Source organism: Herpailurus yagouaroundi, unplaced genomic scaffold (genome assembly GCF_014898765.1).
Source record: "Herpailurus yagouaroundi ecotype Mexico unplaced genomic scaffold, PumYag 166, whole genome shotgun sequence".
In the NCBI taxonomy this organism is placed as follows: domain Eukaryota; kingdom Metazoa; phylum Chordata; class Mammalia; order Carnivora; family Felidae; genus Herpailurus; species Herpailurus yagouaroundi.
In genome coordinates this window covers 27849189-27871799 of record NW_024412407.1, presented here as the reverse complement: position 1 = coordinate 27871799, position 22611 = coordinate 27849189, and the positions used below count along the sequence as shown (strand labels likewise).

General features: G+C 36.7%; 1 protein-coding gene across 2 annotated transcripts in view; it reads left to right on the top strand.

Annotated features, from left to right (window-relative positions):
* PDE3A (phosphodiesterase 3A) overlaps nucleotides 1–22611 on the top strand; it is a 323656-nt gene that overhangs the window by 279281 nt on the left and 21764 nt on the right. For both annotated transcript variants that reach the window (XM_040488738.1, XM_040488739.1), the window contains 7 exons: nucleotides 724–943; nucleotides 4364–4449; nucleotides 7491–7645; nucleotides 9013–9150; nucleotides 14991–15102; nucleotides 21286–21399; nucleotides 21534–21733. In XM_040488738.1, the coding sequence (XP_040344672.1) occupies nucleotides 724–943; nucleotides 4364–4449; nucleotides 7491–7645; nucleotides 9013–9150; nucleotides 14991–15102; nucleotides 21286–21399; nucleotides 21534–21733 (1025 nt within the window). The remainder of the gene's footprint in view (nucleotides 1–723; nucleotides 944–4363; nucleotides 4450–7490; nucleotides 7646–9012; nucleotides 9151–14990; nucleotides 15103–21285; nucleotides 21400–21533; nucleotides 21734–22611) is intronic.

The window sequence follows — 22611 nt, the reverse complement described above, 5'->3', positions numbered from 1 at the left end:
GTACTCAAGTATCAGCACTTTGAAATCTAAGCCAGTTTTCACAATCAAGAGTAAACGCACTTTGGCACAGATATCAACACTTAAAATTTAGGCTTTAGTCCTTTTGTTTCATCTGAAATGCATCATATTACATTTTTAAATGGTTTCTACGGATACTATTCTGATCAGAGTTCTGTCTCACACCAATAACGTAGGTTCACTAAAAATGTTGATGGTTAATAAAGTTAATTGCCTCTCAAAAATATATCTTCTTTATTTACGAATTTTAAGCATCGGATACCTGCCAAACTCTGCTCCAGATAAGTTAATGTTTAAAACAATAGCAGATCCTGTTACTGCTAAAAATTTCTCAACCTTAGAGAAGGCAAGCACACGAGGAAATTTTAATTATTATGTCAGAATGACAAGAAGAAACAAAGATGGGAGGAGAAAATAATATCCTTCTGTCCTGAAGTTACTCCAGGACACCAAGGCTTTAGCTCAACTTGCCAACATTGCCACTGATCTTTTCATGATGATCCATTCTTCCCATTTCATGCCATGGAGACACCCCACTATACACCTTGTCTCCAGATGGTGGTGTGCAGAGAGGGCAAGCCCCATGGCCTGAGTGCTCACGTGGTCCTGATGGAGTGAGAGGGGGTCTAAGGTGAAGCGTAAGAGCTGCAGTTTCTAATTTCCAAAAAAATTATTTAGTGGTTTAATAAATCTTTGTCTTTCTAGGTGCCCTAGCTAAAATTTCACCTCTTTCGTCGCCCTGTTCCTCACCTCCCCAAGGGACCCCCGCCAGCAGCCCAGTCAGCAAAATTTCTGCAGTGAAATTTCCAGAATCTGCCAACACAGCTGCCAAACAGGGCCTAAGTTCTCACAGGGCATTAACTTATACTCAGAGTGCCCCTGACCTATCTCCTCAGATCCTCCCTCCACCTGTTATATGTAGCAGGTAAGGATTTTATCGTGTTAACTAGAGTTTAACTCATCAGAAAACGAATACTAGTTTTCTTCTTAGGAACACTTACCTCCAGTCCACGTAGCTATGTGGAGGTTTGACAAAGCAATGGACAGGAAAAGTAGAAGATAATGTATTTTATGTTGAATAGAAACTTAATTTTTTTTTTTGTGGTTGTCTGTTAATATAAAGCTTAGAGTCCATACAGTCCATACAGCTAAACTTTGGAGATGATATAAAATAATTAGTTGTATATTTCCTCTGCTTACTGATGGAGAATGCATAAAACCTGTAAGTAAAAAATTGTCAAGTCATTTAGTATAATAGGATGTTGTGTTGGAATTTTTAAAAATTTTTTTAATGTTTATTGATTTTTGAGAGAGAGAGAGAGAGTGTGTGTGAGTGGGGGAGGGGTAGAGAGAGGGAGACACAGAATCTGAAGCAGGCTCCAGGCTCCAAGCTGCCAGCACAGAACCCAACACAGGGCTCGAACCCATGAACTGTGAGATCACGACCTGAGCTGAAGTCGGACACCCAACCGAGGCATCCAGGCGCCCCATGTGTTGGAATATTTTTATATCCAGGGAGGATTTTATATTGATTTTAAGGGTATTTTAAGCATGCAATGCTTAAGGTATCTTAAGGTATCTTAAGCATGCAATTCTCACTTTGAAAATATGCAAATAACACATGACACGTTACAGTTGGACCAAAAATGGGTCTCTGAATGCAATTAAGCAATCAGTTTGTACTGCTCTATCATTTTTAAATAGAATTTAAATAAGAAGTCATGTCTTGTCACAGAGGATAAGAAAAAAAAGGCCTAGCATGGTGAGAGTACTTATTTTGCCAACATTGTCCTGAGAAGGAAATACCTTCTTTTACTAATATAGTAATATTATTGTTCTCTAGAAATAGCTTCAACTTGAAGAACTGGTTTTAAAGCATTACAGTATTCTTTTAACTACAAAAGTTGAGTGTTTTTAAACTAAGTATAATCATGAGAGTGTTATTTCTTTTCTAAGGTTACTGAGGATAACCATTTGCATAAATGACTTACATATTGATAGTTTACTATCACCTGGTGGTTCACAGACCCAGATTTAAGCTTCACACGTTTCATTTTCTGATCATTTATTCAAAAACTATATTCTTTTCTCTTTACAAATATTTTTAAAGGGAAATCATTTTTGTTAGTTTCCTGGTCCAGGGTCAGAGTAAAAAGTTATTTTACCATCCAAAAGTTATTCTGTTACCCTCTCTATGACAGCTTTTTTAATGAAATAATTTATGTGGAATATTAATTCCATCTTTCCCCCCACCTCCCCTCACACAAAGCATGATCTGTGGTAAAACAGACCTATCCTATATATTTCCCTCAGCGATTCACAACACACATCACTTTATTAAAAGTTCTGAGAAGTCCTGCAAAAAGAAACCTCTTGATTTTTGTCTCATCTAGCATTTCCTGAATATATCTGACAACATAACCAATTTCTTTAGGTGAACACACAGTAATTTCCCATGGAGCTAGTGTTTGATGGAACATCCTTAAGAAACATGTTTTTGTGGTATGCATCCTAAGCCAAGACAAAGCTCAGCGGAGTAATCACCATCAAGGACATCTGCTTCCAGCATTTCTAGGGAGACTCTCCCACTGCGGGCTTCAGACTTGTGGGAAATAAGTTGCCTAAAGAAAGCAGAGATGTTCTGATCTACCACTCACACAGCTCTTCTCATCACAGTCTATTTTTTGTGAATTTAGCAGGAAGAATGTTAATGGGATTTTTATAAAAGAGGTTTTGGAGAAAAACAAGATAATTTCACTGCCTGCTTTTTCAGTAATGTTTATAAATCCAGTAGTGTGTCTTTTATTTGTTTGGGCTTTATAAATCTGTAATTCAAACCATGTTCTATTATTGCCTTCAAGGCAACCACCCATGTAGGCACAGAGAGCTCCAGAAACACACGACTAATTATTGTGGTTTCCCCTGCTGAACTCGAAGGGTTTGGCATTGAATCCGTCTTTTGGCTGCTGTAATGTCTACGCAACAAGCCATTTTTTTGGCATAAGAGGTAGTATATTTGGACTACTAATTTAAGTGTTCCTTTTAAGTATTATCTTGCAATGAAAATTCTTAAAACTAATAAACCCGGCATCTACCAAGTGTCACCCCAGAATGTAAGCCCATCATTTGTGTCTGTTTTTTCCCCTACTTTGGTCCATTTTCTTTTGATTCCCTAAATCAAAGTGATGGGATTTCATAATTAGAAATATTTCACATGTGACGCTTTTCCACTTACGTTTAAGGCTTGAAAATAAATTTACTTAGGATGAAAATATTCTCTACCTAGAAAAATGCTTACCTCTACAACACATATCTAAGCACAATTCAGGGGAAAGAAAAGTGATGAGACGTTTAATATATTAAATTATGAACCATTTCATTTCTTTTCCTTTTAGAGTGAATAATCTGTGGTTAAATAACAAACAAAACCGTCCAAGACCATTTGTAGTATTAGGCAGAAGAAAAGAACCCATAAGCAAAAGGCAGAATTAAAATCTAACCATGGAGTTTCTAAACAAGATAAGTAAGAGAAGAAACTTGCCCAACCATTTGTGGGGTTGCTTTTTAATTTATGAAACAGTCAAAAGTGTTGAGAAAGTAAGTGTCCTACATTTCTCCAAAGTCCTCTGTTAAAGAGTCCAGTCTCTCAAGTATTTTCCTTTTTCTAGGTCACTCACAACATACCCCTTTGGCCTGTTTTTCTCAACTAGTGTTCTGTGATAGTCAGTTTTACATTCACTCTTCATCAAAATGTATCTCTACTTTCTTCATTTCCTTAGGGCCTTAACAGTGACCGGTCAATATTAAAAAAAATTAATTTTTATTTTGTGACAAAAAGTTAACATACTAACATTCTATTTTCACATATGCAATCTTTTCTTAAAGGGCTCCTTGGGCATAAAATGTCTCTTAATCCACAGAAATAAATCTAATAATGAGGCTTTTAAGCAGATACAAAGGGATTCCACTGGGAAACATTTTTTAACTAAATGTGCATCAGCACCTCCAAAATCATTATTATAAATAGGTAGCAGACAATCCCAGGATTCTCTAAATAACGTAACAATTTTGCCAGTAGTTTCACCTCAACTATGGTCTAGACTATAGAGGAAGATGAGCGTTGAGTGGAGTTTCTGATCATTTGTATTGATGACATTCTCACAAAAAAGAAAACAGTATATCAGCATATCAGCATCTGTATATAAAGCAAAATGAGGTTTTCTATCAAATAAGTGGAAGATAGAAAGATTTGATTATTATTGCCCTTCATGTGTACATAGATGGTGTATGCCTGTGACTTTTTGAAAAGAAAGAATATACTTACAGCTGTTCCAATATTTCTCAGCTGTGGCAGGCCATATCCCCAGGGGACCCCTGCTGCTGTGCCCCTGGAGAGAAGCAGTGCCACCATTCGGACACCAAGCAGAACGGGTAATTCTTTGTTTGGATTCTTTTGCTTAAAATGGAAATCAGTTTACTTTTTTTTTTTTCCTCTGATCAAAAAGGTAACATATATTTCCGATTTTTTAGATAACAAATTTAAAAAGATAGTGAAGGAAGACAAAATCATCCATAGTCCTACTACCTAAGAGCTAATCGTGGGTAAAATTTTGATGCAAAGCTATCCAAAATGGTTTTCAATATCTATACACAAATGTATGTATTTTTAAAACTAGAAGTCATTTTATATAATGTGTAGAACTATATAGAAATGTCATATTATCTTGGACACTGAAGGGTCATCCCTTTTAGGGAACTCTCTGGAGATCTCCATTACAGGCTGAGAATCACTATAAGCTTGTAAAAAGGCTTTTTCTTGAGGCAATGTTATGGACAGGTTAAAAGAACACAGGCATTCAAGGCTGGTTTTACCTTTATTTGACTGTCTACTAGTTTGTATTGTAATCTCTGTGACTCAATTCCTTCATCTGTGGATGTGGATGATAACAGTACATACCAGACAGGATTGTTGTGAGAATTAAATTACTTAAAACATGTAATGGAAACACTAATTTGAAAAGATATATGCACTCTTATGTTTACTGCAGCATTATTTACAACAGCCAAGGTATGGAAGCAACCTAACACATGACAGAATATTACTCAGCCATAAAAACATAATGAAATCTTGCCATTTGTGACAACATGGGTAGACCTAGAGGCTATTATGCTAAGTGAAATAAGTCAGACAGAGAAAGACAAATAACACATGATTTCATTTATATGTGGAAACTGAAAACCAAACAAACAGAAACAAACTCATAACTACAGGGAAAAAATGTTATTGCCAGAATGGAATAGAGTAAGGGGATGGGCAAAATAGGTGAAGGGAATTACGAGGTGCAGACTTCCAGTTATAAGATAAATAAGTCATGAGCATGAAAGGTAGAGCAAAGGGAATATTGTCACTAATATCATAACTGTACAGTAACTACACTTATGGTAAGCACTGCATAATGTATATAATTATTGAATCACTATTTGTATACCTGACACTAATACAATATTTTATGTCAACTATACTTCAATTTAAAAAAATCAAGTAAAATACTTAATAGTATCTAGGTCACTGTAAGTAATGTCAACAGTGACCCACTGTTTGCTGCCATCACTACAGTAATTATTATTTTATTTTTATTGATGCAGATCTAGGGACTTGCTTTTGTTAGCGCTGAAGATCTACATGGTAGGAAAAAAATGGCTTCTCTGAACTACAGAGTTTAGGGTGATAAAGGTATGCAAGAATGGTTCATGATTATCTGCTTCAGCAGATATGTCAAGGGACACAGGCAAGAAAAATTCAAAAGGAGAATTCTCTGTGATATTGTAGCATTCTAAAGACTCAGAATATCCCCTCCTTATGTCCCTGATATTCTTTGACTCTACTGAGTCTGATAGAATATGGGTAGTAGTTTCTTATCTCCTTTGTGGCCTCATGTAGAACTATGGCCTTTGAGTGTTCTTCATTTTTTCTACAAATTCTGAGATTGAAACTTGTCGATTGTATTTTCATGCTGTGTCTCATTCTAACATAGAACAAACTTCATGAGAAAGATGGAAGAAAGGCAGGTCCTTGGAAAACTCTTATAAGATACCCCTGATTGCAATAGTCTACCTAACAAAAGCCATTATTCGCTAACAACTTCAGAAAAATTAGATAGTAAAGGTATGATGGCATACAACAATACTAGAATATCCGCATCTGAGAAGGGAGAACAAAGAGGAGATACTTTACCTGACTTCAAGACTTAAACTATAGTAATCAAGATAGTGTGGCGCAGGAATAAGGATCAGCAAATAGGTCAAATGGAATAGATCAGAAAGCCCCAAATTAGACCCGTGTCTACACCATCACTGAATTTTCAACAAAGATGCCAGAGCATTCCAAGAGGGTTGGAAAAAAATGAATTTCACCCCCTACTGCACACCGTATGAAACATGGTCCTGAGGTGGAGCATAAACCTAAATGTAAAAGCTAAAACAATAAAGGTTCTGAAAGAAAACAGAGGAAGATATATTTGTGACTTAGGAGAAAGCAAAGATTCCATAGGGATGTTAGCAATAACCATAAAAGAAAAAAAAAGCTAGGCTTTATCAAAAGTAAAGAATATAGGACGTTGGGTCCGATTTCATGGGTTCAAAGTCATGCGGCAAAATTTACCAGCTGTGTGCCTTAAGCCATTTACTTATCCCTTCTGTGCCTCCATTTCCTTTCTGCAAAGTAAGGATATGAGTAATGCAGTGATGTGCTGTAAAACCCGCCTCAGGATTGTGTAGGTTTAAAGGCGTTAGTACAAATAAGGTGCTTTCGGTGCTGTCCAGCACATGGCCACTCACACAGTAAACTTCATTCAGGCACTTGTTCAGCCATGAGAAGGTTCTTTCGAGGTCTTTGCCCCAGAAGCATGTTCTACAGACTGTTCACATTACCTGATTGGGCCTCTGGTTAGCATAGTTTAGTGCTGATTGAAATGGGAGACAGTGGAAGGAGGCATCTAAGGAGGAAAGCCACAGCTTCCTATGGAGATTGGACACACAAGATGTCCCCAGTCCTTCAGCACATGCTACTGTGCCTTGTCCCACAGACACCACCTTGTTCTCAGGTGTCAGCTAACTTCTACCATGTGCCCATTCTGGAGTTAGTGTTTTGTCAGCTACTTGCTGGTTTAATATGTTGGCAGATGCATAAAGGAAAAAGGAACATAATGTTATATGATTTGTAAAAAGTATAAACTGCTGATCTACATATTATTACTGAGGAATTACTGAGCGTAATATAAACCACAGGTCATAATTCTGTCTATTTTCTTGGGTTAAAAAATGTGTACTTTTCTCCATTTCATGATCTCACCTTCTTGGTGTGTCAACTCATGAAAGCAGTTATATCCCTACTCGCTTAGGAATATGCGCTCACATAGGACCCCTTTTTCCATTTGCAGGTTTCATCATAATCTGTTCTCTTGTAATTGCAGATGACACTACTCAAGTTACCTCTGATTATGAAACCAATAACAACAGCGATAGCAGTGATATTGTACAGAATGAAGATGAGACCGAGTGCCCGAGAGAGCCTCTAAGGAAAGCTTCGGCTTGTGGCACCTACACGTCTGAGACCATGATATTCCTGGTAGCCCCATATCACTGCGCTCATTCATTTACTTGAGAGATTGCCTTCTGTTACAGAAATTGACTTAGAAACAGATCCCTGAGTCGTTAGATTTACAGATATATCTCTTTTGGAACACACATGTGTTATAGCCATACCTATGTGTGTCAGTATATGTTTTCCTTATGCAAGTATATCAATCTCTTAATGATTCTATTGTTTAGTGACTAAAACCATAAATATTCATGTCCACAAGTGATTACAGGTGTTTAATCCTAGAATCTAAAAATGTAAATCTAAAAGTGCATAGAAAAAAAATTATTTCATCCAATAAAAAATATTTTATAAACATCAGTAAAAGTGAAATATGTTAGTTGTCTTAGGGCTTCTGCTACTTTTTCCTAGCACTTCCTTTATTTAGAAAGCATGCCAATATTTATTTTCCTTATTGTATTAAGCTAGATTTATACTGACACTTTCTACCCGTTAAAATACCCTTTAATGATGACTGATTTGGGGTGTTTATAGAGATCCTTTTAAAGAAGATAAAAGCATACATTTGAGTCTGATTAATCATGGGGAGGCAGCAAATAGTAGAAAATAGTTCACTGTCATGTAATTATCCATTGTTGCTATTATCATTTTTATTTTGCCTGAGTTACCATTTATACTTTTAATTTAAAGAGATTGTCAGATAATGTAATTTCCATGTTTCCTAATCCTCACTATCATTTTTTACTTTTACCTTTTGGTAAATGTACTCTTAAGAATATCCTCATTTAGAACATACTGTAAAATGTCTTTACATTTCTTTAGTGCGGGTTTCTTTATAAACCATACATCACATGAATTAAATAAAAATAGTGAAAAATGTGGCAGTTATCATAGGATTAATGCTGATTTTGAAACAATAATATAAATTTGGCCGAGTAGGGGGTGATTGACTCCTCCCCCATCATGGGTTTCTCTTGAAAGTCCAATATAAACCAGGAACCCTCCCAGAAAAATTTACATATACTTCTAAAGAGATAAATTTATATACAATTTCAGAGCATCCTAAAGTCCTTTAGTCTTTATTGAAGAATCCCATAGTAGGTGAAAAACAGTTCTATTAGGAAAGAAACATCCATTTTTTTCTGTGGCATATATGAACCAGCAATAGACAGGCACCTAATACGCAAAATTCATGGTATGAAACAGCATTAGGACCTTCTCTCCTTACTTTGGGACCAATGTCTTATTCACCTTGCTTTTTTTTTTTTTAAGATTATTCATTCACCCTGAAGTTTTAAGTCATTTATTTTTATAAACTCAGTTGTTGAACAAAGCACAAATTGCTTCGTAGAAAAAAATTACATGTTCTTAAAATATTTTCTTCTTCATTATAGGACAAACCAGTTCTTGCTCCTGAACCTCTTGTCATGGATAACTTGGACTCAATTATGGAGCAGCTAAATACTTGGAATTTTCCAATTTTTGATTTGGTGGAAAAAATAGGAAGAAAATGTGGCCGTATTCTTAGCCAGGTAAGGAATGCATTCATATGTGTGACTTTAAATGTAGGAAAAAAAAAAAAAAAAACTCCTTGGTTGGTTAAAGCTCTGTACATGCTTGACACTGGTGGTGGACTTCAGGTGGAAAAAGGAAATTTTAGTACCTCACATTCTGTAGATTCCTTGGTAGTGGGTCAACAAAAGAAGTTGGAATTTCAAGTGAGTGAATACCATAATGTACAATTAAAATACGTAGTTTTTAAGACAGTCGAGAGGAACAGGGACAAAAGAAATAAAAGCTGATACAAGCCCTCAAGATAAGAAAGCTACCTAATAATAAATAGTAATTTATTGTCTATAATTTTTTCTAATGACTAGTTTTTATTTTTTTTTTTTAATATTTCAGTGTTTAGGTCTTACCAAAAGACCTAAAATTGTGCAGAAACACATTTCCTTCCATTGCTGTGAGAAACATATCAGAGTTCTCTGTTCTAATATAGAAGACATCATTAAGTATCACAAGAAATAGACTATGAACTATTGCTAGTTAACAAGACTTTTTGTATATTTTCCTTAAGCTAGACGACTTTCAAGACTTTCCACATTAAAAATATATATAAATTGGTGTCCTTGAAGGAGAAAGAAAACACAGAAATTAAGAATTTGAGTATGACCTCAATAAATGAAAAAAACAAAACAAAACACTGGAATTGTTCTGTTATCAAACACCTCTCAGAACACACCCTCAATGAAAGGGGCTAATACAATAATATTTATCAGCTTATGTAAAATGCTTCAAATGTGTTCTCATAGATTGACTAAATATCACAGCAGAGATGCTAAAGACCACCAAATTAATATGAGACGTAGAATTCAAGACCCAGATTTTTGGAGCCACCAACATTTCCCTGGAAAACACTAGAAGAGAAATCACGTGTCATACTGATTTCTACTCCATGCATCAGAGACAGGCTTTCTTCAGACTTCTCAACAAGTATCTTAAGTGTGGAGTTTCAGGGTGAGGATTCCTGATCCCTGAAGGTTTGAAGGACGATGATAGAGGGGCCTTTCCTCTGTTTTTCAGATCCACAAATACAAAGTACTAGGCTAGTCTTCAAGAAGGAAAAGTAGGTCTGTGCCTTAAAGGGACTAGTAGGGAAGTTAGATATGTGTCAAAATAATGGCAGTTCAACTTCCTACGCAGAAAAGTGGGCTAAAATGATTGATGGCTTATGAAGGTCAAAATAATTATATGGTCTGTGTGCCGTGTAGTTGCCTCTGCTAAACTGTCTTCTAACCATGAACACTGTGAGACCTAGGGTGACAGCCCTCGCACCTTTCCTAGGAGTTAGTGGGCCCATTTTCTCCTCTCTTTCCTTCTCCTCAGTGCTAAGCAACCTCTTTTACGCTAGGTGATCGTGAAGACAGCTTTAAGGGCAGCTGTTTTTATCCAGTCCACCTTCACCTCACACCTCGGGACTCCCCCTGGGAGATTTTGTATCCCACTTTCTGAACCCCCTTGCAGACTGCACCTCTGAGGGAAGGATCTAACCTGGAAATACCCCTGGAATGGCACAGCAAGAGGAGATGGCAGTGGGCCCAGAACTCTGCTTTCCCTTTCACTGCAGTGTGTGTTTCCTGTGAAGAGAACATTTTCACATTGTTTGGTATTTGATATGTATGTCACAGACTCCCCCAAGCTCTGCAATTTAATCCTCTCAGTAACGTTGATGCAGGTATTCTGTCTAATCTGTTTTTCAGAAGAGGAAACCAAGGCTTAAAACAGCATATCCCATTCATCTAGTTATATAGTAAATATCGGACCTGTGATTTGAAACCCATACTTATTTTTTTAAGTTTATTCATTTTGAGAGAGAGAGAGAGTGAGAGCGGGAGCAGGGGAGGGGTGGGGAGAGAGAGAGAGAGAGAGAGAATGAATCCCAAACAGGTTCCGCACTGTCTGTACAGAGCCCGGGGCTCGAACTCAGGAACCATGAGATCAGATCATGACCTGACCTGCTCTGAAATCAAAAGTCAGACGCTCAAATGACTGAGCCACTCAGGTGCCCCAGGAAATCCATACTGTTGACTTTGGTTTACCTTCAGCTGTTTCTCAGCCCCTCATAAAACATTCACTTATTCTGTCTTCAAACTGGGAACAGAGAGCTTGAGCCAGTGGGAAAATGGTTATTGTAGTAGTTGGTTTCTTAGCTACAGTGACAGTCTAGCAAATACTGTGCCAAGTACCTAGCTCCCCTTTAATTTCTGGGAACAAGGGGTGGGAATGTGACCCTTGACCAGCTTTGCCACAAAATGTTTTGTAAGAGTCCTGGATAGGAGTACACAATGGAAAAATTAGATGTAGTGAACAATTAGATTGCAGTAAAATTCACTAATGTTTTTTTTTTTCCAGTCATCTTTCAAAAATAAATACATAACTACATGATCCTTAGTACGTCACTATTTTATCTTTCCGGTTTACAAAACATTGAACTTTGAGAAAATGCAGTTTTATTTGTCTTGCTGAGTAGAACTTTATGGGATTTTTTTTCTTTGATTGGAGTTTATAAGCGCAAAATCATGAAATTTTCACTGTGTGAAAGGCATATATTTTTTTTTTTTTACCCTAGTAAGACTTTTGGGACAGCTGAAATGAATTAACTTGAACATTCCGAGAAATCACCTTTTGGCTGAAACTACACAGAAAAAATCTCACTTCAAAAGATTTTTAAAGAGACATATGTGCAATGGAAATGACTTTTCAGTCTCAATATACTGACTGCCTTTTTGATGACTATCATATTTACTTTAACAAATTTAAAAGGGCATGGTTCAGATTTCAGAAAAGTGCTTGCTTTTTCCAGTTACCAGTATTTACCTGGTTAATGGAATCTTTACTTGTAGTTTAAATTATTAGTGGTTGATTTGTAATGGTATCTTAGTGAAAATTCTCCTATTTTAAAACCATACTCTAAGATATCCTGTTGTCTTAATTTTTTCAATTCATCTTTCAAATGTTTAAGAGAGTAATGGGGAACTTTAGTTATTTGCAATCTTAAAAACATTGCTTTTCACATACCAGTGGTAGGATCTAACACAGTTTAGAGCACAAAATTTGGTGCCAAAAAAGGCTTGGCTTGAATTTTGGTTCTGAAAATGTCAGCTGTGTGATCTCGGACAGGTCCCTGAAGTAAGATGCATAGTTAAGCCCTTTAGGTATTTATAAGCGAGAACTCATATACAGACAAAGCAGTAGTAAAGAGGAGCTAACTTAATAACAAAACAAAAAAAAAACACAGCTTTAAATATTACAGAAACCTTAACTTCACTTTCTGTTGCATTTTTAAAGAGAGGAGGTGTGGATGTTATGTTCCAAACAAAAAGGTAAAACCTCAATGTACTTGCCATTCAGAGTGGAGAAAAGCATATAGAAGTTGATGTACCTAGGGTATAATCTGTTTCCAACAGCAGCTACGGTGATGCTTTTAAAACATAAGTCAAATGAAGTTACTTCCCTGCTCTAATCTCTTCCAGGGTTTCCCTACCTCACTTAGAGTAAAAATCTTATAATGGTCACTCTAGCTGTCAAACCCCCAACATTGCATCCTGCCCAATCCCACTCTGCTGTTACTAACATAAATTCTACTCCTGTCCTCATTCATTCTGTTTTAGCCATGCTGGCCTTCTTGCTCTTTCTTGAGCACGGCAAGCATACCTCAGGGCCTTTGAACAGGTCTTTTTCTCTGTATGAAAAACTCTTTTCTCAGATATCCGTGTACTTCAGTCTACATATCCTTCAATTGTTTACTCAAATGTCACCTTGGATATGTCTGCTCTAACCACCATACTTAAAAAAGCAAATTCCATAGCTTTCCTGGTATTCTCAGTCCTCCACCCCTGCTCCCCACCTTTTTTTTTTACATATTACTTACTACTTTTTGTCATAGTGTATACCTTATTATATCTGCTGTTTACTTCCCTTCCCTGCTAGACCGTAAGCTCCCTGAAAGAAGAGATCTTTGTTTTGTTTACCTGTATATATGCCTCATATGCAGAAAATTGTCTGGAACATGGTAAGGGCTCAATAGATATATGCTGAATGAATAACTCTCCTTTTTAGTTATGCCAGCCTAAAGAAGTAAACCGAGGCAAGCTCAAAGTTGTCAAAAAGATGAGTTTATTCAGGAATAACAGGTGTACTGCGATTTTGGATATGCAAACTATAGCAAACTATCATGAGTCCCTTGAGGGTTTGGGGTGGGCTGTTATCTATGGGCAGGAAATGTAAAAAGGAGATAGTTCAATTAGAGACTGTTAAAATAAAAAACAAATGGGACCAGGTTTGAAAATTCCTCAAGCAGACGAAACCAGTGCAGTCATACAAACAAAGCTCAAGTCAGTTTATTTTGTGAAACCAGCCCGACCATGACCATTCCTTGTTCACGCCTCTGGAAACCATAAGTACAACTTCCCAAGGTTGATACGAGGCAACTCTTGATCAACTACCTATCACTTAAGAAAATTCCAGTGTTACCACTTTTTTTGTAAATCAGTCATTTATGGGAAATCAGTCTGTCTTTAAATTGTATTTTCCTGACAGCACATGTGTGAGACTTTTTTTTTTATATCCTTCTGTTTCATTTTAGATAGAAATTCCTTTAGATAGATATATATACACACACACACACACACACACACACACACACATGTATGTTAAACACTGAGTACATAATTAAAGGAATATCATTGAGGGGCACCTGGGTGGCTCAGTTGGATTAGCATCCGACTCTTGATTGCAGCTCGGGTCAAGATCTCATGGTTTATGGGTTCAAGCCCCTCATCAGGCTCTGCACTGACAGCATGGAGCCTGCTTGGGATTCTCTGTCTCCTTCTCTCTCTGCTCCTCCCCCTCTCACCCACTGTCTTTCTCTCTCTCTCTCTCAAATTAAATAAGCTTCAAAATGGAATGCCATTGACTTTAAATAAGTTTAAATAAATTTAAAGTCAAACGACAAAAGATAGAAATTTATGAAACAATATATCAAAGGTTTGGAAGAAATATTTCAAGACAATTTTAAGAAGAGATGCAGATAATAAAAATGATGAATAATTCTTTCATAAAGTCTCCTGAGTTATAACCAACTCTGTACCTTTGTGGTACGAAGTAAGGCCACTTGAAATGGTGCTGTCCTCCATTCTGCCACGTGAATAACCATTTCTCTCCCCATTACCGCCTGTGCCTTTATCATTTTTTTCTCCATCATTTGCCTGTCAAATATGCCAGTTGCATGCAAAGGTATTCACTGACTTTGAGTCGCCAGAGCTGTGAATGCAACTGAAAGGAGAATAGATATTTGGAGGAGAAAGAGAAGACATGTGAGGAAAAAATAATTTAGATGGCATTTATACTGAAGTAGAATAAATTGGTTTCTCTATACATTTAGTCAAGGTAACCCTTTTTCTCTCTCATAATTCTTTCCCCTTCTCTAAGGTACAGCTATGAATCCTTTATCCTCTGGAATTTCTTTTTCAATAAAAATTAGTCAAATTAAAGCCTTTTCTCATTTGTTACTGCTTATGTTACGCACTTGGCAGTCAACAATTTAGGAAGTAGTGTTGCCTAGCAGTTGATATCACACACAATTGATTGCCTTGATATGTTTCTGCAGTGTATATACTGTTGTTTGAGTTGGTTGTTTTCTTGGTTGCATATCCCCACCTTTAAAAACAGATGAAATGCCCCTTGTGGTCAGGACTGCAAGGGCTAGACACACAGAGTTCCTCAATAGTTACTTGACTTATTATTCCCAACGGGTGTCTCTACCAGCTATGAATTATTTGATGTTTTATAAAGCTTGTGCTTCTGTTTATAGGTATCATACAGACTTTTTGAAGACATGGGCCTCTTTGAAGCTTTCAAAATTCCAGTTAGGGAATTTATGAATTATTTTCATGCTTTGGAGATCGGATACAGGGAAATTCCTTGTAAGTATAAGTTATTTGTGAAATAACACTTTAAAATCTGTCAAATTTGCTGTGGGTAGTGGGATATTGAATGGTTAGCAGCTAGCAGAGAATTGCTCATGGTAAACACAGTGTGTGGCCACATGCTATAGTGATTAGGAGAGAATAGCCTGTTTCAGAATCCCAGCCCCTACATTTATCAGCTGTGGAAGACCATGGGTCTTACTTAACCTCTGCATGCCTCATTTCTCAATCTGTAAAATGGGGATCATAATATCTGCTTTGTAGGATTGTTATGAGCGTAAAATGAGGTAATAATTCTAAAGGAGTTATAATAGTGCCTTCACCTAGTAAGACAATTAAGTGTGTGCCCCACAAATAATTAAATGTTAAATTTATTGCTCATTTTATTATGTACTCCTTTTATTGGGTGAGTTCAACTTTTGTTCTGGCATCTGCAGAATTAAAACATTAACTCTTGATATTCTTGAATATAACAAAAACCTGCCTGGGTGTTGAGGGACAGGTGGGTGATGGTATAATTAATAAAATACACAAGAGGCACTCCTAAGTGGTTGCAAAGAAATTATTAGAAGCCTTTAAAATCAGATAAATGTGAAGACCAAAGGAAGATTTTGTGAACTTTAAATATTATGAGCATAGTTTGTGATTTATAATAATGCAAAATAGAACAGAGGGAAGATGTTAAATTTCCGATATGGAGCATTGCAGGTTTCATCTGAACGTCATCCTAAATGCTACAAAATATATGGAATGGAAGAAAATGTCCAAAAACCCAGTCATAGAAATTGTGAAAATGTGCAGAAATCACGTGGTACTTTTAGAAAATAAATGGCATACAACAAGAGAAATAGACATCATATATTGGTTGAGGCATGTCTTAGAAATGTGTTGTTCAAATCATGTTCTAAGTTTTAAGTTTTAAATTTTCTTTTATACACCTTAGACTTTAGAATCCCATGTCTTTTTCTAGTTGCAAAGAGCTGAAGTTAAATAAAAATTCCATGCAGACAAATAAAGTACAGGTATTTCCAGACATTAAACTAGTGATCCATTATTAACATATTGTTTTTCAAAATGCCATCTGATTGGAACAAAAATGCACACCTAATGGCATGTGATAGGAAAAGAGAATGAAGAATTGGATCCACAATGAGATTGTTGGAGAATATGGGACCCAAATGCAGGCAAAACAGGACAGTGGGTGTAGAGGAAAGAGGGTTAGGTCCCCTTGGGAAGGTCTGGCCAATAGGGCCATGGAAATTGAGAGAGAAATATGAAAAAGGGGTAGTTGAAAGGATCTCAAGATAAGCCTTGCTTTCTTAATACCCTTTTCCCAGGGCTCCCCTGGTTGGATGCCAGTGATTGACATAAGTGTTACTGATTTTTCAACAGCTAGTCACCAGACTAAATTTACAAATTGCTGTATTTCCAAATATATTTTAGTAACATAATCAGTGATAGCCAAGTCCATGGAGTACAAATTGATGTAATAACTACTAACTTTTCTCTAGGCAGTGTGTCATTAAATCATAGGGAAAGTTGACTAGTATTTAAGTGTATAAAGAAGTTTCCAGAGTCTAAATTTTATTATTCATGCTTATAGTTTTTTTATTTTACAAGTGAATGGATTTTTTCCCTGAAAGAGTGGGTTCTTCATTCCATGTGAAAAGAATTTGTTTATTATAAACCTGCCTATTCTATCAGGAGTCCCAGACACTTTCCATAAAGGGAATTCACTGATATCTTCTCACAGGAAAGTTTTAGCTTGATTGGTGATCACTTTTCAATAGTAATTCTTTGCATGTGGTTGTGTTGTAAATTTCAACTAATATAGATATTTATTAAAAGCTTTGTTTGCCATTAATTATAATTATGTTACATAAAAATTTGTTTTATGTGTCCTTAACTTTAATACATATTCCTGGAGAACTATGTTTCTAATAGCTCTATCTAAATAAACCCATACCTAAATGAAAAAGCTCAAAAGTAACTAAAATGGGTTAGATTAACTTTAATATGACAGTCACCTAAAATAATAGAAACTAAACTGTATTAGACTTCCAAGTACACCTTTAATAATTTTTAAAAGAAGCAGGAAAATGTGAAAGCATTTATTGATTGATTGATTGGTTGAGAGCATGAGAGGGGAGAGGAGCAGACAGAATCTCAAGCAGGCTCCCACACTGACAATGGAGAGCCCCACACAGGGCTTGATCCCCCAATCCTCGGATCATGACCCTAAATCAAGAGTTGGACGCTCAACTGACTAAGCCACCCAGGTACCCAAAAATATTTTAAATTTGTACCCAGAACCCTTATTAAAATTTGAAGAATCTAGATTTAAAAATAGGGGCGACTGGTGGCTCAGTCGGTTAAGTGTCCCGACTTCGGCTCAGGTCATGATCTCACAGTTTGTGGGTTCGAGCCCTGCGTCGGGCTCTCCATTGTCAGCGTGGAGCCTGCTTTGGATCCTCTGTCTCCCTCTCTCTCTGCCCCTCCCCGGCTGGTGCCCCCCCCCCAGTTCTCTCTCTCTCTCTCTCTTTCTCTCTCTCTCTTTCTTTCTCTCTCTCTCACATACACATACATGCTAAATAAACTTTAAAAAAAATAAAATAGACATGGGTAGCTAGGTAGATATGACAAGGTATAAATGTAGGCAACTCACTGACAGAAATATGATACCAAATATATACTTGCTCAGTAAAGATTTGGATAGATTAAGGTATAGTTTATATTCATTTGCACAGAGAGATAATGTTTAATATTGTTCACAGTCCTTTTCAATTGAGCATACTGGCAGGTAAAGAAGATAAATTATCAGGTGATATTCATTAGTAAATTCAAAGTTACTTTTGAGAGTGCTTTTTCTCTTTTCGGTGAATTTCATCTCTAAAATATATGTTACCTAACACCTCTCATTCTTGTTACTGAAGTTGGAGAAATGGGTACGATGTCTCAGAAATACTTGTGATCAGGTACTATTTAATGGCAGTAAGAGAATAATCTTGCTCAATCTGTGTTCAGTTCAGTTCAGCTGAGCTGTATGTCATGTGCCCACCAATTCTAAAGTAGATCCTGAGGTGACGCAGCATAAGCTGGAAAGGCAGAAATATTACAGTATTTGCTATATTCCAAAGGGGAAAATATTTACATTGTCACTTTTCTTCTTTTAACACTTTTCCATCGGCACATAGAATTTTAAATTGAAAATCTATAGGTCTAAAAATGTATGAATTTTACGTATAACTCCAACCCTCCACGCCAGTTTGCTTCAACTCTGTGCTTGAGGGATCAGGAGAAAGTTGAGAAAACAAGTGTCTCAAGACAGAAGAGGGAGATGGACAGGCTTTGGGTATGAGGTGGGGCCTATTATGTGTTAGTGTGTGTGCATGTGTGTTTATGTGTTGTCCGAGAGGCAGAGGGGCTTACCAGATGGGAGGGGGAACCACCGAGGGGGTTGGAGGTTTGTCCAAAATGCAGAGATGAAGGAAGAAGGATGACAGTAATGATAGCTCTGATACTGTTACTTATCCCTCTCAGTTGCCTACAAGAAGAGGAATATTTAAGCATGTTTGTGTGTCCTACAAAATCCCCTATGTGGACCTAGCTGGCTTATTTCCTGGGTGCCTTTGCTCCTGAGTTGGTCATCAGAAAGCTGATGGCGAGAACAGCAGCAATATTAGCACTTGACACAATACTTGCACATAATACGTGCTAAGTAAATGTTTATTTAATAAACATGTTATTGACTGCTTAGAAGGCAGGTGATTTTCTATCCTGCATATATGACAGTGACAGTGTTATTCTTCTGGATCTACACATGCATAACTGGAGATATTTTTTTTTAAGGAGTTAGGTTTGGTTAGCTATTGTTTTAAGTATTTCTGAACCTATATTCAAGAGCACAGGGGGTATTTATTTCCATATACTGTCTTTACCTAGTTTTTAAATCAAGATTATTCTAGCCTCATAAAATGAGTCGGGCAGCTTCCCTCCTTTTTTATATGTTCAGTACCAGATTATTTAGATAAGATTATTCATTGAAAACTCACAGAAGTTACCTGTGAAGCCTTCTGGCCCTGGGCCTTGGGGTGGGGAATAGGGCAGGAAGCAGTAACTCCACAGGTTTATCTGTACTTGATGTTGTCTGTCACCCCAAACAGACTCTGCCAAAACCCTGATCCTGCCCCCATCCGCCCTTCATGATGCTGGGTGCATGCACAGGTTTCTGTGACTTGGAAGAGGACTGGGAACTACTTGCAAACAGTCATTTTCCCAGTTTGCCACAAAGGGGGAGAAAAAAACTTAGAAGCTCTCTCCTGATATATCCCCTAACAGTGGCAGCCTGGGCAGTTTCTTCCTCTACCGGAACATCACTGCCTTCTCTGTCCCCCAAGGGTTTAGCATAGCTGTTATTTTTAGGTCTTCAGTGTTTAACAAATCCAGGATGGATTTTGGAAGAAAATTGGTGATCTGTATCATCTTGTTCCAACAGCAATAATTTATTTTATGTGAATTATATTTATATTAACTGCAAGCTTACTATGTGTCAGGAGTTTAAAAATACGTCTTCTGTAATTCTCACAATTGTACCATTGTGCTATAATAAGGCACCATTATTTAATGTGTCTATACTTTCAAGATTAGGAAATGAGACTGAGAATTAAGGTAACCCACGTAATACTATCAGAAAAGAGACAAAATCAGATCTCACCTAAATCCAGAAACGTTTGGTGTGATCAATTTTGTACATGGCACAGGTGTGGATGTAAACTATAATGGCCTTGGATGACTTGAGATAGTCCATATGCAGAGATACAGACTCCAGTTTCAATACAGTTGTTCTTTAGGGCACTCGATAATATCTGGCAATGGCAAAGGGCACAGGTTTTCCTCTTTTCCTCCTTTGGAGCCTGGGTTATCTGTTTCTCAAAGCTCTTCTGAACACGTCTTCTCAAGTCCTCACAAGACTGAATTGCTGGGGTGTTTACGTAAGATCTAGCTACATGTCCTCACATAAAGACGGACTCTTAACAGTCACCAGAAATGTAGGAGAATAGGCACTATCTCCACACATTCCCTCCGTGTGCCCACCAACACAGTGTCAGTTTTTTCTTTCTTCCCTGAACAGGGACCAGATGTTTCTCTCCAAGTCCCATTATTATTCTTATTTTTCTCTCTCTCTTTTCTCTTCATCTGTTGAGTATTATTCAGAGATATAATCTATATTGGAGGAGACTGTATGATCGTTGGTCATTGGAAATAAAGTACGTAAAGTTAGTAGACTTAGGGTAAGGCATAGCATTCAATGAAATACTATGAAGGGCCAGTAGACAAGAGAAAAACTTGGAAGAATTGCACCAGAAAAAGAAGGTGAGCCAAGAGCACACCGGGCCTTTTGTCACGGTTCAGTAGAAGCTGAGGTGCACACATAGAATAGACCCCCTTCCTGTGATAATGACATTGTTAACTAGAGGATATGGTTTTCCCACAGATTTTGCTGTATGGTCAATGACTCAACTCCCTACATTAATGTACAAAGAGGCTTTTATTTTTCTCTGTAGGTATGTCCTAGAGCTGTATTCCCAAACTGAACATCATTGATTCTTGTTCTTGATTTTTGCTTTGTGGATTTAATCTACATATAAAAGATATATTAGTAACTTTTAACCAGTGTTTTAAGTTTGATACAAAAGAATAGTACTATGTTTTATTCACAGAATATATTTGCATGCTATTTATCAGAGATGAGATATTGGGTGATATAGGCCATTGATCTGACCTATTTGAAGTATGTCATGGGTCTTTCTTTTATTTTTGGTCCTCTGCATAATCTTATAGGAGCATGGAAATACATATAAAGGTAAACATTACAGGGGTTTCACATAGTGAGTTTTCTTTATATGTTAGGTTTCTGGTAGACTCTGCACACAGATTTTTCCACTTCAGACATCTGCGTGAATAATGAATGTTGTGTGTGCTTTTTTTTTTTTTCTTGTCACTATGGATATTTTGGAGTAATGGAAGAGTAATCAAAGAGTATTTGTCCTTGAATGTTTGGCTGCTTTTTGCTGGGGTATTAAAATGTTTAGACTAAAATGTTTATCCAGTAGATGGCACTCTTAGTCCTTGGACCCCAAGTTCACAAATTAATGACTGTTCCCTTTGCATTGGTTAAAGATCATAACAGAATCCATGCCACTGACGTCTTACATGCTGTTTGGTATCTTACTACACAACCTATTCCAGGCCACTCAACTGTGATTAATGATCATGGATCAGCAAGTGATTCAGGTACGTGTTAAGTATATCTGTGCTTCTTTGTAACTGTGGGGGGGAAAGTATTTCTTTAAAAAAGGAAGTCAAGACAAATGGTATCGCTTTAATACTTTTTAAAACTTTCTGTTACTTTCATTTTCTCTTCTCAGATTCTGACAGTGGGTTTACACATGGACATATGGGATATGTATTCTCAAAAATGTATAATGTGCCTGATGATAAATACGGATGTCTCTCTGGAAATATCCCTGCCTTAGAGTTAATGGCCCTGTATGTAGCTGCAGCCATGCATGATTATGATCACCCAGGAAGGACTAATGCTTTCCTGGTTGCAACTAGTGCTCCTCAGGTAAATCTTTCAATTGTGATTACAAGAGATAATTCAATTTAGAGATTTTTCCAAAGGAAATTTATTTTATAAATTTGACTTATAATAGGGACCAAATGAATATGAGCCAAGCTATATTTAGCCCTAGGAAAAAATTCTTACAGACCAAGCTAATTTTGAAAATATATCATGTTTGTTCCAAGATATTAATGGCAGGCATGCAACTTTATTACCCATGGGACTCCCTTCTCAGTTTTCTTAAGAAGAAAAGCTAGTGGAATTCATATTAGTGAACCTTCTCAACAAAGAAAATCAAACCTATACTAAAGTCTCTTTTTTGGAAAGATTAGAGAACCCAGCCTTTCTTGGACTTTTAAGAATATGAGGCTTATTTGTATATAAATCCTATTCATTTGAGATATATTCATTATAACAACCATGATTCTTACGACATTTCTATTGATTAGAATTTAAACATCAACTTATTTCATTCATTTGAAGGAATTTTTTTTATCTGAACGTAGTATTCCAAAAACAATAACTTTAAAGAAGTTCATTTTCATATATATTTAAAGTTAAGTCAAAAATTAATCACTGAGTATCTCAGCATCTCCATTTATACAATTAAACTCAGTAAGTTTCTCCTTCATTTAATTAGCTGGATCCATGTTACTAAGTATTCTGAGATCCTGTTTTTCTTTCTAGAGGATCTAGAAGACAATCTGGTCTCATACATTTTTTGTTTTTTTCTTGTTTGACTTTTGTCCTTTACCCAACCCCTATCCATTTCCACCTGTCATATAGACTAGACTAGATTTTCCTCTAATCTATATGTTAAAAAAGTATTCTGATATTTTTTCCCTACTTATTTTAAACTTATTCCAGCATGTCCTTCTTAC